This window comes from Dendrobates tinctorius, unplaced genomic scaffold (assembly GCF_039654945.1).
Source record: "Dendrobates tinctorius isolate UK_male_01 unplaced genomic scaffold, ASM3965494v1 ptg000011l, whole genome shotgun sequence".
Lineage (NCBI taxonomy): Eukaryota > Metazoa > Chordata > Amphibia > Anura > Dendrobatidae > Dendrobates > Dendrobates tinctorius.
Genome location: NW_027361679.1, coordinates 75,041,490 through 75,057,106, shown reverse-complemented (window position 1 = coordinate 75,057,106; position 15,617 = coordinate 75,041,490). Strand labels below are relative to the sequence as shown.

At 39.1% G+C, this 15,617-nt stretch overlaps 1 protein-coding gene across 7 annotated transcripts in view; it reads left to right on the top strand.

Annotated features, from left to right (window-relative positions):
• Positions 1-15,617, top strand: part of NRG1 (neuregulin 1) — a 1,024,711-nt gene that overhangs the window by 989,679 nt on the left and 19,415 nt on the right. For 3 of the 7 annotated variants that reach the window (XM_073543367.1, XM_073543400.1, XM_073543393.1), the window contains 2 exons: positions 1,874-1,941; positions 8,845-8,868. In XM_073543367.1, the coding sequence (XP_073399468.1) occupies positions 1,874-1,941; positions 8,845-8,868 (92 nt within the window). Of the gene's footprint in view, positions 1-1,873; positions 1,942-2,383; positions 2,443-8,844; positions 8,869-15,617 lie in introns of all 7 variants that reach the window. The other 4 variants (XM_073543376.1, XM_073543418.1, XM_073543387.1 and 1 more) reach the window with 2 other exon arrangements.

Below are 15,617 nucleotides of genomic sequence, written 5' to 3'. Positions count from 1 at the left end.
CCTAGTACAGGAGCCAACAGTGTAGAATTACATTATGTTTTACAGCACTGCCTCCTGTACTGAACACAAGAGAAAAAGAGACACTCTCCTAATGCATTGATTGGACCGACCTTCAACGACCACTTTGAGTCCCTGTTGCTATGTAGAATCAAAATCTCGTATGTGAAAACAACTGTACATACTCATGCACTGTAATAATTACTGTATATAACTGGCGAGATACTGTCAGATAATTGGTCAGACTTTGTAATGTTTCTTAAAATTACTGGCATTCTCCTCTCAAAGACTGTCCATTGTACATTTTGTACACTATTGGTTACACTTATTTTATGTATTTCATTGCATCCACTGAATTAATTCTGAATGCACATACCTACCAATGTGTCAGCATAGCTAATTTAGAATTAACAACTGAAACACCTCTTCCTAGGTGTAAGACAAGTGATAATTGGTCAAATTCTAACACATTTACCCGAAACATTGAAACATAGCAGTGCTTCTAAAGTTGATTAAAAGAAAAACTAATTTTGTTTGGATATTTCAAGTCTACTTTTTATCTTTTGTTATATGCTTATATAATTTTTACAACATTACATGAATTTCTTGTCATTCAGCAATTTATAGAATAGAAATAATCAAACTGTTATTTAATAAGGAAAAAAAGTTATTAATTCAAACTTCTGTTAATAGCTAAAGTTGCCCATACACCTTATATAGCAGATGACCCGATGTTCATTCAGCTGACACCCATCCCTTACAACTCCCCAAATACACATGTATTTTTAAATGGCTGAACGTATTTATGTGCTTATTCAGGGATTGTAGGAAGCCTGTGCCAGACACCTCCTGAGAATCAGGTGTTAGAGTTGTACCTGCCTAATTCTTCCCTTACATAAACTGTCAGGGGGAGTTCGGAAACCTCTATAAACGTTAGATTGCCAGCCAATCAGACCAAAATAGTCTGCTCATTGCTCTTATATTTAAGTTTTCATCTACTGTATGTCATCGGTTTTCTATTTAAGTCCCCTGCACCTATTGAATAAAAATGTTTGATATTCAAAAAAATAATTTTTGTAATAGTAAATGTCAACAATAATTTGAACCTTTGGTATATAAAAACTACCAAGAGTAATACAAATTTCACATTCAGCATCTTGCACTGGATCTTGTATCATTGTACTGTGTTGGGAAAATCTACCTTCTCCATGTAGAAGTACTACATTTTACAGCTACCGTTACTTTGCCATTGTAGGTTGTGCTTGATTTAAAGGAATCTGTCACCAGGTTTTTACTAACAATTTAAGAGCAGTTTAGTGTAGGGGCTAGAAACCCTGATTTCAGTGATGTATCATTTGCTTGGCTGCGTAATGTAGTTTTTGTAACTCCACTAAAATCATTACTTTCTTATCAGCAGGAAATTATCACTAGAGGACTACTTGACCTGCTGCCGTAGAGTCCAACTATGTCCTCACCTGTGATTGGCAGCTTTCTGCCTATACACTGTCTCCATAAAAGCTACTAATCAGTGGTGTGGGGGCGGAGTTATACAGAGCTCAGCATTAAGAGAACTGCCAGATCTGCAGCAGAGACAAAAGTTTTTAAAACTGCAGCACCCAGTAAATTTAGTGTTACATTGTTCGAATCAGGGCCTCTATTTCTACGTCATGCTGTTTTCAGAAGGGGGAGCAAAAACCTGGTGACAGATTCCCATTAAACATCATGTTTCATCTTGCATGTAAAAAGTCTGTGTTACTCTTTTAAAAAGTGAAGTCTATTTTTTTTTCTAGCATATCCTACAGGAGAATACATTCAGGTGGATGCCATTTTTCTTCTTTTTATATTTTATTTTGCTCATTACATTTTTACCCTTTAGGTGCATACGTGGATTTACTGGATCAAGATGTACTTCAACTGACCCTATGAGAGTCATGAGACCAGAAAGTATGTCCCAATAATCTGATTTAATTTTTTCATCCCCAAATTTGCAGCAACAAATAAAAAATAAGTCAGACATACTTGGTGAGGTCTTTTATCCGAGACAATAGTTACTTTTTGCACTGCACATGACTTTAAATACATCGGTAAATCAGCAAGTCAGTTATCTGCAAATGAAAAAAATAATCAGTAATTCATTCAAAAAGTTAATCTGACAAAGCTTCATTTAGTGTTGTCATTTTTTTTGTAAAGGGTAATAGATGTGGACCAAGTTTTATATAAGTGGAAATCAAATATTAAGTCATGCCAGTGCAAATAGTCAAGACTCAATCTTTGGTGGTGGACCTCCAAAAACAATCAGTTTACACTTTAAGGATCTTCTTTCTTGGCATATATTCAACTCTTCTCTTTTCTCTGTTTTCTCCACCCTTTTTGTCTTTCCTCTCAGGTGCCCAAATGAATTTACTGGTGATCGCTGCCAAAACTACGTAATGGCCAGCTTCTACAGTACGTCCACTTCCTTTCTGTCTCTGCCTGAATAGGAGCATGCTCAATTGGTGCTGCTTTCTCGTTGCTGAATCTCTCTTCAGATCTCACCTAGTACTTGATGTATTCTCTACTAGGCTCAGTGCTGTTTGCTCTGCCTGTAGCATGTTATAAAATAATAATAATGGAATATTATTATTATTAGTGCAATATCTTTTTGATGCACCAATGTTAATGGGCATGCATGTATTATTATATTAAAAAAGCGTTTTAGCCACTATAAAGGTAAGAACACAAACACCAAGTAAACAGCTTTCACATTTATGCATACAGTATACATATATGTGTGTTTGGCCACACAAAAAAGGAATTTATTTAAAGAAAACCAGAATATAATTCTATGCATATAACAGATACATATAAAAAGTTCACCTTTTAATTGTCTTTTAGATAAAATTGTATCCCATTAGTAATGTACTATACTAGGAACTATCGTATGAGTAGACAAATCAAAGCTACATCTATACTTCATCAAGAGTTTTCCTAGAAATCAAAGCAGCCAAATATCCTTGGAAACTCCAGTTTTTTGACCTATTTGCAGATATATATGTTTCAGCCTTAACTTTTTCTATATCTTAGCTGACAGACATATCACACCTTAGTATTTCAAGAATCTTTTACCCATGATTCCTAGTGTTCACATACAGCAAACAACACAACCAGACTTTCTGATGTACTGTACAGCACAATAATTCATTTTCATGGTCACTTGTGTGTGGGCACGGCTTCGAAACCTATCACGGACTCAAATTTTTTAATGTGAAAACAAATCTGAAGCAGATTAGATTAAGGGCAGCATGAAAAAAGGTTAATTTTATATTAATATCATTTATATAACTTGATCCTACTACTTAATACTGCTTAACCAAATTGTGTTAACTCACTAGTTATTCATCGCCTAATAAACATTCCACTTTTTTGAAAGCCAGTGATTATTCTTCCTGATTTTATGATCCTGGTGCTACCGCTACTTAACAGCTTTCAGTTCCTCCTGCTAATAGAGATCAAGCAGAGGAAATTAAGCACTGTCAGTGTTTGCAGCACTCAGTTAACTCTTTACATGCAGCTGTCAATATCGACTGCTGCACTTAAGATACCGCCCCGCAGTGTGTTATGATGTATTCACACTGCGGGGTGGGATCTGGGGCCTCCGCAACACGCAGGCGCAATAGCCTGATGTTGGTTCTCGGGCAGCGTGCACTGCGCATGCCCGAGAACTCTTGTCACAGCGCAGGCGCCTGCATTCAAAACAGGAGGAGGCAGCGAAAGGCACAGGGGCATCATGATAGACAGATGGTGGGTGGTGCCGAGACACCGGACAGGCATGATGGACGGATGGTAGGCGGCTGATACAGGGGTACACAACATACCTATGGAACACATTACAAGTATGAGGAGCTAGTTATAAAAGTCGATATTTCAGCGTTACTGAGGGTCAGAAAAAGAAGAGCAACCTTCACAGAATGCAGCCTTAGTGCTGCTGAAGGTGGCTCTTTTACTGAAAAACGCCCTGTGGTGTGACAGGTTCCCTTTAATCCACCAATGTGAAAATGTGGATTATAGTTTAACAAGTATCTAAAAGTCTTACAGTAATTAAACATAACAATGCAAAAGTTTAGAAAAATGTATTTTAGATATATTCCTCTCTTTGCAACCCTAAACATTTGATTGAACATCACTTCAATCACATATCCAAACACATGTAGATTATATTGTTAGCTGGTGGAACGGGGCAAATTGATTCGCGATTCTCTAACTAGTTGGCTAATTAAACACAAATGTGTAACCGTCCCATTAAAGGGGAAAGATATGAAATGGTCAGTTCCGTCTTCTTCAGTAGGTTAAAACAAGCAGTTTTGCAATTTACTTGTTACTAAAAGTCTTCCCTGTTCTCAAAAATGGAGCATTTTTATTGTTTGCGGCTCATTGTCTAGACTACAGCGGTTGCACAGTGCTTGCAAGATCTTTCCAATAGAGCTCTTAAGCACTGCTCTGAATCTGTTCAGGAGTGCTGGAAGGCGCTCTTAGCTCCTGATCTGACCAGTTTTACTGGTACAGTGCTCCTCCATTGCTGCAGAAGCAAATCTGCATAATACAGCAGCAACAGGAATACACTGATTAGGCCAACGGTGTAACCATGCTGGTGGGCTTTAATGCCAATCTAGCAAGAGCATCCACTTCCCAGAAACCAGAAAGTTAGAAGGCTGGACAGTGGTGCACTCCTGAAAAAACACAGGCCATACACAAACACAGTGTCCATATTACAGCTGAAGTAATCTGATTTTGGGAAAGGGGCACATCACAATCCAAAATCAGCCTATCACTTCTTATGAAGTACAGTATATAAAGTAATCGAAGTACTTCTGGAGTAGTTGAATAGTGCCGTCATCTTTGACAGTGTGAGTTACTGGAGGTTTGATGTCAGCATTGACTTCAGTGATGCAATAGTCCATGTTTTGTAGGGTCCGGGCTAATCCCCCAAAAGATAACCAATAAACAAAGTAGCATGCTAGGACTCCAATAAATTTAAAAAATTCTAAACTTTTGCAAGGAATTGTTTCACATGAATATATGATTAATAACATGGCTGCTTTGTTCCATAATCAAAGCCACGGCTTTCCATCGGCTTATATATTACCCACAACCTGTGAACATGTGTGGCACTGTTTTGGAATAAAGCAGATACATTTTTTCTAATCTTAGATAAGCCTTTCAAATATGTTGCAACATAATATACTGAGCCTTCCACTATCCATCAATAAGGATTTAGATAATTTTTGACATACAAAAAAAAGCAATGCCTCCTTTTCAATACTTGATTGCAAATTAGGATATCACGTGGACGTATCCTCAACAAGATCTAAAAAGAAAGATAGTATATTTCTTCTTTCAGTATTTAAAACTTGTATCTGTATCTGTACAAATCTACAAACTTTTAATTGTTGCCCAAACACATGTTACAAATAATACATTACTAGCAAATTAGTAAATTATATATCCTAAACATCTTGCAAAAATAACAATGAAAATGAACACTAAGTTTGTAGTAAGTGCTGGGTCTATATGACTTGGATGTGGTCTGCTTACCCACAGTTCTGCAGACTGGAGCAGGTGTGTATGAGTCTGCATATCCACTTTTTTTTGGAGACTTTCCAGTTTACACTACCATTTCATCCTGATTAACTTTGAGAAGCATTAGTCAAAAACCATATCTCTGTAATCGCAGAAGAAGCTTATTTTTCAGTGATTTCCATAGCAAAGCAATGTCAAACAGGCTGAAAATGACAATGCAGCGATTGACATTTTCTGAAAGTGACTGACCGGTTAGTTTGATCTATATTATTTATCTGTTAATTATACCTACAAGTCCTTTGAAAAATTCCACATAACATTAAAAGTGTCATGTAAAAGTTTGGGCACCCTTGGTCAAAGTTACTGTTATTGTTAATCGTTAAGCAAATTGATCTCTAAAAGGGCTAAAGGTGACACATTTTCTTTGTATTTTAGGCAAAAAAATATATATTTTCATCTTTTCCATTTTAGAAAAATTACAAAAAAGAGCATTTGCTTAACTGTTCACAATAACAATAATTTTGACCAGGGTTGCACAAACTTTTACATGCCTCTGTAGATGTAAATATAAGTAAGTAAATAGAATATGCGTGTATATATATATATATATATATATATATATATCTATATATTCCATACTCTTATACATCACATCTATTTAGATAGATAGAGATGAGATAGATAGGTAGATAGATGTGGGATAGATAGATAGATAGATAGATAGATAGATAGATAGATAGAGAGATAGATATGGGATAGATAGACAGATATGGGATAGATTGATAGATATGAGATCGATCGATAGATAGGTAGATAGATAGATAGATAGTGGGATAGATAGATAGATAGATAGATAGATAGATATGGGATAGATAGACAGATATGGGATATATTGATAGATATGAGATCGATCGATAGATAGGTAGGTAGATAGATAGATAGATAGATAGATAGATAGATAGATAGAGATATGAGATAGATGCATAGATAATTTGGTTGAAAAAAGGCAGATGTCATCAACTTCAAATGAGGGATGGGAAAGGACAAAAGCAAGGGGTATTTGTAAAACCGAAATGTATGATGCAGTTCACCTCAAAAGAGCTCATCTTTCACCCCTTATCCTAATTGCCAATCCACTGGACCAAACATTCAAAAATATCTTTACACTTTTACATAAGTATTTATATTATTTTATTCTAAAAAAAAGTATTTAAGTCTTTTTTTAAGCCATAAATGGTTCCCGCTGTGACCAACTCCTGAGGTACACTAGTCCACAGATTAAGTCTTATGGTAAAAAAGGCTGGTCTCTGGAGATTGAGCCTTTCTTTCTCCAGGCCAAGGGAAGGCCCTCTTATCTTTTGAGGAAGTTTTGCAGGAAACAAATTTTCACCATTTTTCTTGTATGAGCCATTTATGTACTTGTAAAATATCGGTAGATAGATTTGCACTGGTACTCTGCTGCATACTTGACACTCATGACATGCATGACACTCTTTAACCTCCAGTTAGCCGTGCCAAAATTCTTACACTATTAGTTACAAGCACCTTGCTGTGGCACAACGTCCTGCGATGTGCTGAGGAGAAAAGGCACCCAAGAAAGGATAGGCACCTAAGGAAATGTGACAAAAACAAACTTGCTTGGGGTCCAGCGGACCCCACTTGACTTATTAAAGGTTAAGTAAGCACTCTGTCATATTCTCACATGCTGTTTAATGAAACACACATTAGTTATCTAACTCCACAGGTAATGAACCAAACACAATGTTCCTTGTCCACCATAATAGAAGTGTAGCTGTGAATAAAAATGAAACATTAACTGCTTCCCTTGTGCAAGGTTTAAAGAACAATTTACATTTCTCAGCATGTTATCTTGTTAAGCAACACAGCCAAATTACATTCTGGGTATGCAGATCAAATTCTGATTTATTTCAAATAGAAGCTGCATATTCCATCTTATAAAAATAAATTTACATTTTCTACCATAAATGCAAAAATATGTATGCATGGGCATGCTACTAACCAAGCTTTTGTGTGCAACTAATGTCTAATGAGCAGTGTCAATATAGGCTCTCTTTAATGGCTGTCTTTGGAAGAAATCTGGATGGATGCCGTTTGTTTAACGTATTCCTTTGAAGTGATACTGATTGATGTCTGCAAATCCTGATAATCCAATTTTATTACTTTTTTTATTTGTTGTTGTTACATTTGGATTTCAGTGTTTAATTGCATCATAAAATGACACATTTGATTGATTTTTTAGATATTGCTAGTATATATTTTTTTCTTATATAAATGTTCTAATTATTAAAGTGCTTATAACATTTTAAGGCTGTAAAGCCCATGCAAAAGCTTTATGATATAGTCAGAATGTAAACTGTAGTTGGGTTTTAAAAGAAAAATATAGGAAATATCCAATTATTGAGCTTGTTTTCTGTAGCTTAGCATACATTATTGAATTGAAGAACAGTTAAGATATTGATACAAATGCACTAAGTAACAGGTATTCTGATTCTGCTGTAGTGTTATCCAAACAAATAAATGTTCAAAGTATGCCAAAATGTAATAATAGTATACTCTAAGGGAATATAGATATTTGCAATGTATATGAAAAACATTCAGATTTCTTCCTGTGTCTCATGTGATATTAAGTCTGTGTTTCTACTTTTAAGGGGTTGTCCACTACTCAGACAACCACTTCTCAATCACTGTGTTCACCCCAAGTATATTAATTATAGTTATACTCAACTTCAGTGCCGGTACCATTTCAGCGATGTCAGCACTGGCTCTCGGGGGACTCATTTGACATTGTTGTGCCACAGTAGCCCTGCAACCTATCAGTGGTCACTTCACTTTCCCCTCCTTCAGACAAATATGACATCCAAAAGAAGTCAGAGAGCAGGCATACCTCTCAATTCCTTTAGATGCCAGATTTGCCTAAAGGAAGTCACTGCTGATTGGTTGCAGGGCTTATGTGGCATAGCAATGTCAGGCAGGAGAGCCAGTGTCAACACCACTGGAATGGCATTGACTCTGGAAGTGGGTATAAGTGTATTATTTTATTCACTCGGGGACATAGACATTGAGAAGGGGATGTCCAAGTAGTGGAAAACTCCTCTAATAGAAATAAGACATGGACACTCGAGTTGACCATTTATCATCATGTCTTGTCTCAATGTGCAGACATAGGGTAGCCATAGTATTCATGTATAATTTGTTTTTGGAGTACAGTGTATTGCTCTTTTCTGAAACTTTTCCCTTTTCTTTCTTTTTGTCAACTTTCTGCATTGGCAGAGCATCTTGGAATTGAATTTATGGGTATGGACCAATCATTCCTTTTAGCCTGCAGATATTAGAGCCTAAAAGCTTAAAACCTTCTTTTTTTTCCTTCAATTTCTAACCAGTTTCCTTATGCTTTGGAAGGGATCATACAGCTATAACATAATCATACAGTAGCTTCTTCCAGGCTGTTATTTGTATTTTGTGTAAATTAACCCTTAATAACAGAATAGAGAAATCGTGGTTCACTTTGCTTGCACTTTTATTAAACTGATTCAACTACAAGTTACTCCTAGTTTATTGAAAGTACAGGTTATGTTTGGGACATTAAACTAATAGATAATATCTAAACATTAAAAATACCAATATTTGTTCTGAAATAACCCAGTGAAACAAAATGATTATTCATATTTACAATTAAATTATTGTGGATTGAAAATTCTAAGCGCATATAGAAAGTAAAGGCTTTGTGGTCTAAATTTACATCTACTGTATAGTTCTGAAAATTTTAGTAATCAATTTTTTTTATATTGCTGGATTTTATTGTGAATGTATCATTAGAAAATGACCTATTGTTTATAGTGATCCTGTCATGTCAGATATCTAGTTAATCTGCAGGTTAATAGAGCTAGGAAGGTGCCCGGATTCTGAGAGTGCTGCATCCAGGAGAAAATTATTATTATTATTATACATTTATGTAGCGCCATTTATTCCATGGTGCTTTACATGTGAAAAGGGAAAATATAGACAAGTACAATAAACATGTGCAAGACAAGGGACACACAAGTACAGAAGAAGAGAGGACCCTGCCCATGAGGGCTCACAGTCTACAGGGATGGGTGAGGATACACTAGAAGAGGGGAGAGCTGGTTGTGCGGTGGCTCAGTAGACTGAGGATCATTGCAGGCTGTAGGCTTGTTGGAACAGGTGGGTCTTCAGGTTCTTCTTGAAGGTTTCCGTTGTTGGTGAGAGTCTGATGTGTTGCGGCAGAGAGTTCCAGAGTATGGGAGAAGCACGGGAGAAGTCTTGTATGCGGTTGTGGGAAGAAGAGATGAGGGGGGAGTGGAGAAGGAAATCTTGAGAGGATCGAAGGTTGCGTGCGGGTAGGTACCGGGAGACCATGTTACAGATGTATGGAGGAGACAGATTGTGGATGGCTTTATATGTCATGGTTAGGGTTTTGAACTTGAGCCTCTGGACAAGAGGAAGCCAGTGAAGGGCCTTGCATAGGGGGAAGGTTGGGGAATAACGGGGGGACAGGTGGATTAGTCAGGAAGCAGAGTGTAGGATAGACTGGAGTGGTGCCAGAGTGCTGGAGGGGAGGCCAGAGAGTAGGAGGTTACAGTATTCGAGGTGGGAGATGATAAAGGAGTGTACTAGTGTTCTTTTGGTTTCATGGTTGAGGAATATGCGGATCCGGGAAATAATTTTGAGTTTGAGGCGGCAGGAGGAGGCAAGGGCTTGGATATGTGGTTTGAAAGAGAGGGCAGAGTCAAGGATCACCCCAAGGCACCGAGCGTGCGGGACTGGGGAAAGAGAGCAGCCATGGACATTGATGGAGAGGTCTGGTGGAGGGGTAGAGTGAGATAGGGGAAAGATGATGAATTCTGTTTTGTCCATGTTCAGTTTGAGAAAGCGAGTAGAAAAGAATGCTGAAATAGCAGACAGACATTGTGGGATTTTGGTCAGTAAGGAGGTGAGGTCAGGTCCAGATAGGTAGATCGGCGTGTCATCGGCGTAGAGGTGGTACTGTAAGCCGTGGGATTCTATGAGCTGTCCCAGGCTGAAGGTGTAGATGGAGAAGAGTAGGGGTCGGAGGACTGAGCCTTGAGGAACACCGACAGACAGGGGGCGAGGTGAGGAGGTGGCATGAGAAAATGAACATTATTCCTCCCGAGAGTCCTCAGCTTTCAGTCATAGAAGCATTCCAATGTGGCTACAGTCACTGTTCACAGCACTGTGAGTAATAGCTGTACGCGTGCTCCGATACTTTCACTGACAGCTCAATCTGCAGTGCATCAGTGCACAAATAGCACCAGATAAAGTGCCAGGGTGTTCATACACGTGCCGATCACACTGCAGTGAGCATTGACTGTATGTCTGCATGACTGAAAGCCGGCAGCTTCCTGAAGATACAAAATTAATTGCATCACAGGTGTCATACTTTCAGTACTGTGGCCGGGCATATTCCTAAAGAAATTAACTTGCAGATAAATCCCATATTTGCAGATTAATAACACTAGTTGATGTGACAAGTTCCCTTTAAATTTGGTTTTTGTGTTACACGTATACTTAAAAAAATATGGGCAGGGTTTTTTTTCAAACTATGACATTTATTAAAATATATACAGTGGGGAAAAAAAGTATTTAGTCAGTCAGCAATAGTGCAAGTTTCACCACTTAAAAAGATGAGAGGCGTCTGTAATTTACATCATAGGTAGACCTCAACTATGGGAGACAAACTGAGAAAAAAAATCCAGAAAATCACATTGTCTGTTTTTTTTTTTCATTTTATTTGCATATTATGGTGGAAAATAAGTATTTGGTCAGAAACAAAATTTCATCTCAATACTTTGTGATATATCCTTTGTTGGCAATGACAGAGGTCAAATGTTTTCTGTAAGTCTTCACGAGGTTGCCACACACTGTTGTTGGTATGTTGGCCCATTCCTCCATGCAGATCTCCTCTAGAGCAGTGATGTTTTTGGCTTTTCGCTTGGCAACACGGACTTTCAACTCCCTCCAAAGGTTTTCTATAGGGTTGAGATCTGGAGACTGGCTAGGCCACTCCAGGACCTTGAAATGCTTCTTACGAAGCCACTCCTTCGTTGCCCTGGCGGTGTGCTTTGGATCATTGTCATGTTGAAAGACCCAGCCACGTTTCATCTTCAATGCCCTTGCTGATGGAAGGAGGTTTGCACTAAAAATCTCACGATTCATTCTTTCATGTACCCGGATCAGTCGTCCTGGCCCCTTTGCAGAGAAACAGCCCCAAAGCATGATGTTTCCACCACCATGCTTTACAGTAGGTATGGTGTTTGATGGATGCAACTCAGTATTCTTTTTCCTCCAAACACGACAAGTTGTGTTTCTACCAAACAGTTCCAGTTTGGTTTCATCAGACCATAGGACATTCTCCCAAAACTCCTCTGGATCATCCAAATGCTCTCTAGCAAACTTCAGACGGGCCCGGACATGTACAGGCTTAAGCAGTGGGACACGTCTGGCACTGCAGGATCTGAGTCCATGGTGGTGTAGTGTGTTACCTATGGTAGGCCTTGTTACATTGGTCCCAGCTCTCTGCAGTTCATTCACTAGGTCCCCCCGCGTGGTTCTGGGATTTTTGCTCACCGTTCTTGTGATCATTCTGACCCCACGGGGTGGGATTTTGCGTGGAGCACCAGATCGAGGGAGATTATCAGTCGTCTTGTATGTCTTCCATTTTCTAATTATTGCTCCCACAGTTGATTTCTTCACTCCAAGCTGGTTGGCTATTGCAGATTCAGTCTTCCCAGCCTGGTGCAGGGCTACAATTTTGTTTCTGGTGTCCTTTGACAGCTCTTTGGTCTTCACCATAGTGGAGTTTGGAGTCAGACTGTTTGAGGGTGTGCACAGGTGTCTTTTTATACTGATAACAAGTTTAAACAGGTGCCATTACTACAGGTAATGAGTGGAGGAAAGAGGAGACTCTTAAAGAAGAAGTTACAGGTCTGTGAGAGCCAGAAATCTTGATTGCTTGTTTCTGACCAAATACTTATTTTCCACCATAATATGCAAATAAAATGAAAAAAAAACAGACAATGTGATTTTCTGGATTTTTTTTTCTCAGTTTGTCTCCCATAGTTGAGGTCTACCTATGATGTAAATTACAGACGCCTCTCATCTTTTTAAGTGGTGGAACTTGCACTATTGCTGACTGACTAAATACTTTTTTTCCCCACTGTATATTATATACTTGCAATTTTCACACTGGCTACTTGGGCAATTTTAGACTCATACTTCCTGTTCCTTTAGGGAGTGTTTACAGCAGAGTGTTTACAGCAATGCGCCATATCATCAGATTCAAAATTCGAATGAAAGGTAACATCTCTATGTCAAGCTTATAACACAGGATCCATCCATTGATGATTTTTCACCTAAGCCTGCTCCCCCTTCCATTCACAATATCCTTTGCGCAGGCTCATCTGACATTCAAAACAAAAGATAGCATCTGGATTCCAACCACTATGGCTGTAAATGTGTTGTTTCCAAAAGCAATTGTAATTTAAAGTCTAAGGGTACCGTTAAGCCCCCGTTACACACTGCGATATCGCTAGCAATATCGCTGTAAAGTCACCGATTTTGTGACGTTGCAGCGATATTGCTAGCGATATCGCTGCATGTGATACTTACCTCCGACCGGCTCCCCCGCTGGTTATTGCTGATCGCGCGAGAAGCTCCTGGACCATTCCTCGTCGCCCACTTCCTGCGGCGCTTCCTGTGGCGCCGACGAGCGACGCGTGGAGCCAGGCGGGAGGACGCAGGATCGCCTCGTCTGACAGGTAAGTAGCGACCCCCGTCCCCAGCGATGTCGCTGGTGAGATCTGCCAGTGTGGCAGCTCACTAGCGACCACCTAGCGATGCACCAGCGATCCTGACCGCGTCATATCACTGGTCGGGATCGCTGGTGCATCGCTAGGTGTAACGGTACCCTTACACTTAGCGATGCACCAGCGATCCCGACCACGATATGACCCGGTCAGGATCGCTGGTGCATCGCTAAGTGGTCGCTAGTGAGCTGCCAAACAGGCAGATCTCACCAGCGTCATAGCAGCGGTCGGGGGTCGCTACTTACATGTCAGATGAGGCGATCCTGACGTCCTCCCGCCCGCGTCCACACGTCGCTCGTGGCCACAGCAGGAAGCCCAGCAGGAAGTGGCCGACGAGAAATGGTCCAGGACGTTCTCGCGCGATCAGCGATAATCAGCGGGGGAGCCGGTCGGAGGTAAGTATCACACATAGCGATATCGCTATCAATATCGCTGCTGCGTCACAAAACCAGTGACGTTATAGCGATATTGCTAGCGATATCGCTATGTGTAATGGGCCCCTAAAAAAGCCCCAGTGGCCAGTGTGACAATTGCAAGGTTTTTTTTATACAGATCTTGTAAAAAAAGAAAAAATATATATAAATATATATACTGTATATATATAAAATATTTAAAAAATATTAAAAATACATTTAATATACAATTCTGATTTAAACAATGGATTATTTTCTGATGTCACAACTCCTTTAAAATACCTTAAACCAAAAGGAAATAAATGCAGTTCTGCAGTTTACTAAATAGCCAGAAATACAATTTTTACAATAATTAAATGGATAATATAAATTTAAGGCTAGGTTTACACTACAGGTATATTTTTAACTTGGGGAAAAAGTTTTTGTGTTTGTTTTTATAAAATTAGTAACATCGAAAACCAGCACATCTTCACCACATTTCTCTAAGGCCAGGTTCACATAGCGTTAACACAGCCCATTCAAAGCATAGCGTTGACGGGCTGCATTAACGCTATAGCATAACGCGATATGCGTTATGCTATACCGCTAGCACTGATGCTTCATCAGTGCTAGTGGTGACGGAGCCTCACATGCTGCAGCCTGCGTCCGAGGCTCCGTCAGTGAATGACGGCACGTCGCGAACATGTGCCACTTTATACCGTGGTGTAACGCAGTCCGTTTAACGGCCTGCCATAACGCAGTGTGATCCCAGCCTAAGGCTAAGGCTGTCATTGTCCAGTATGCAGAAGTACAATAATAAAAAAAAAATGGCACTGACTTAAAATAACCACTCTACAGAGTTTAGGTATTTTTATATTTATTCAAGACAAAAAGAAAATATTATTTCCTAAATTCAGAATCCATTTTTATTACAAAAAATCCTTATTTTTATATTTTAAATAAAGTCATTATAAATTCAAAACAATTCCATGTTTTTCAATGTTATGCTATTCTGTTCTGTACACTAGGGTCAATGAATTAGCGAATATTGCACATGTTAGTATATGGAAGGTCCAGGATTCAAAATGAAAACAAAAGTAGCCTTTCATTTAGATAACTGTGCTATTGCTGGGTATAACATTAAAGTAAGTACCAGACAAGATTATTTGGCAGAAGTAGTGTTGCTTATGAAAAAAGTTCCTTTGAACAGAAGAAGATTTACAGATGTTGGGAACATCGCCTAATGTTGACATCACTATACTGTATTGTAACTATCTGCAGTGTTGCCATTCCTTCAGTTTTCTCCCTTGGAAGGGACCTTCAGCAATAAAATACTCATGGCTTATCGTAAAAATAAGCTATCAATATGAAATCCTTACCCATACAAGCTGCTCTGCTCCAGCATCACCACTCCAGTGGTCTCGCCCAGTTCTGTCATAATGATATCCTGTCCAATATTCATGTTTCCATTTGAAACAAATATTGGCCTCAGGAGTCATGTGCTGTACATGTAAGCATGACACTGTGATAGGCAGTGGCCATCACATATTGATGGACATAACGATAGCAAAGACCACTAGAGTAGCACTACTGAAATGGGGAGTACCGTATATATTCGTGTATAAGCCGAGTTTTTCAGCACTTTTTTTTGTGCTGAAAATGCCCCCCTCGGCTTAAACACGAGTCAAGTGTCAGAAAGCTGGCGAGGGAGGGGGAGCGGCGAGGCAGCAGGTCAGAGGAGGTTGGAGCCGGTGGCAGTAACTGTGCCCTCTGCTAAAGAGAAATGAATATTTATTTCTCTTATAGC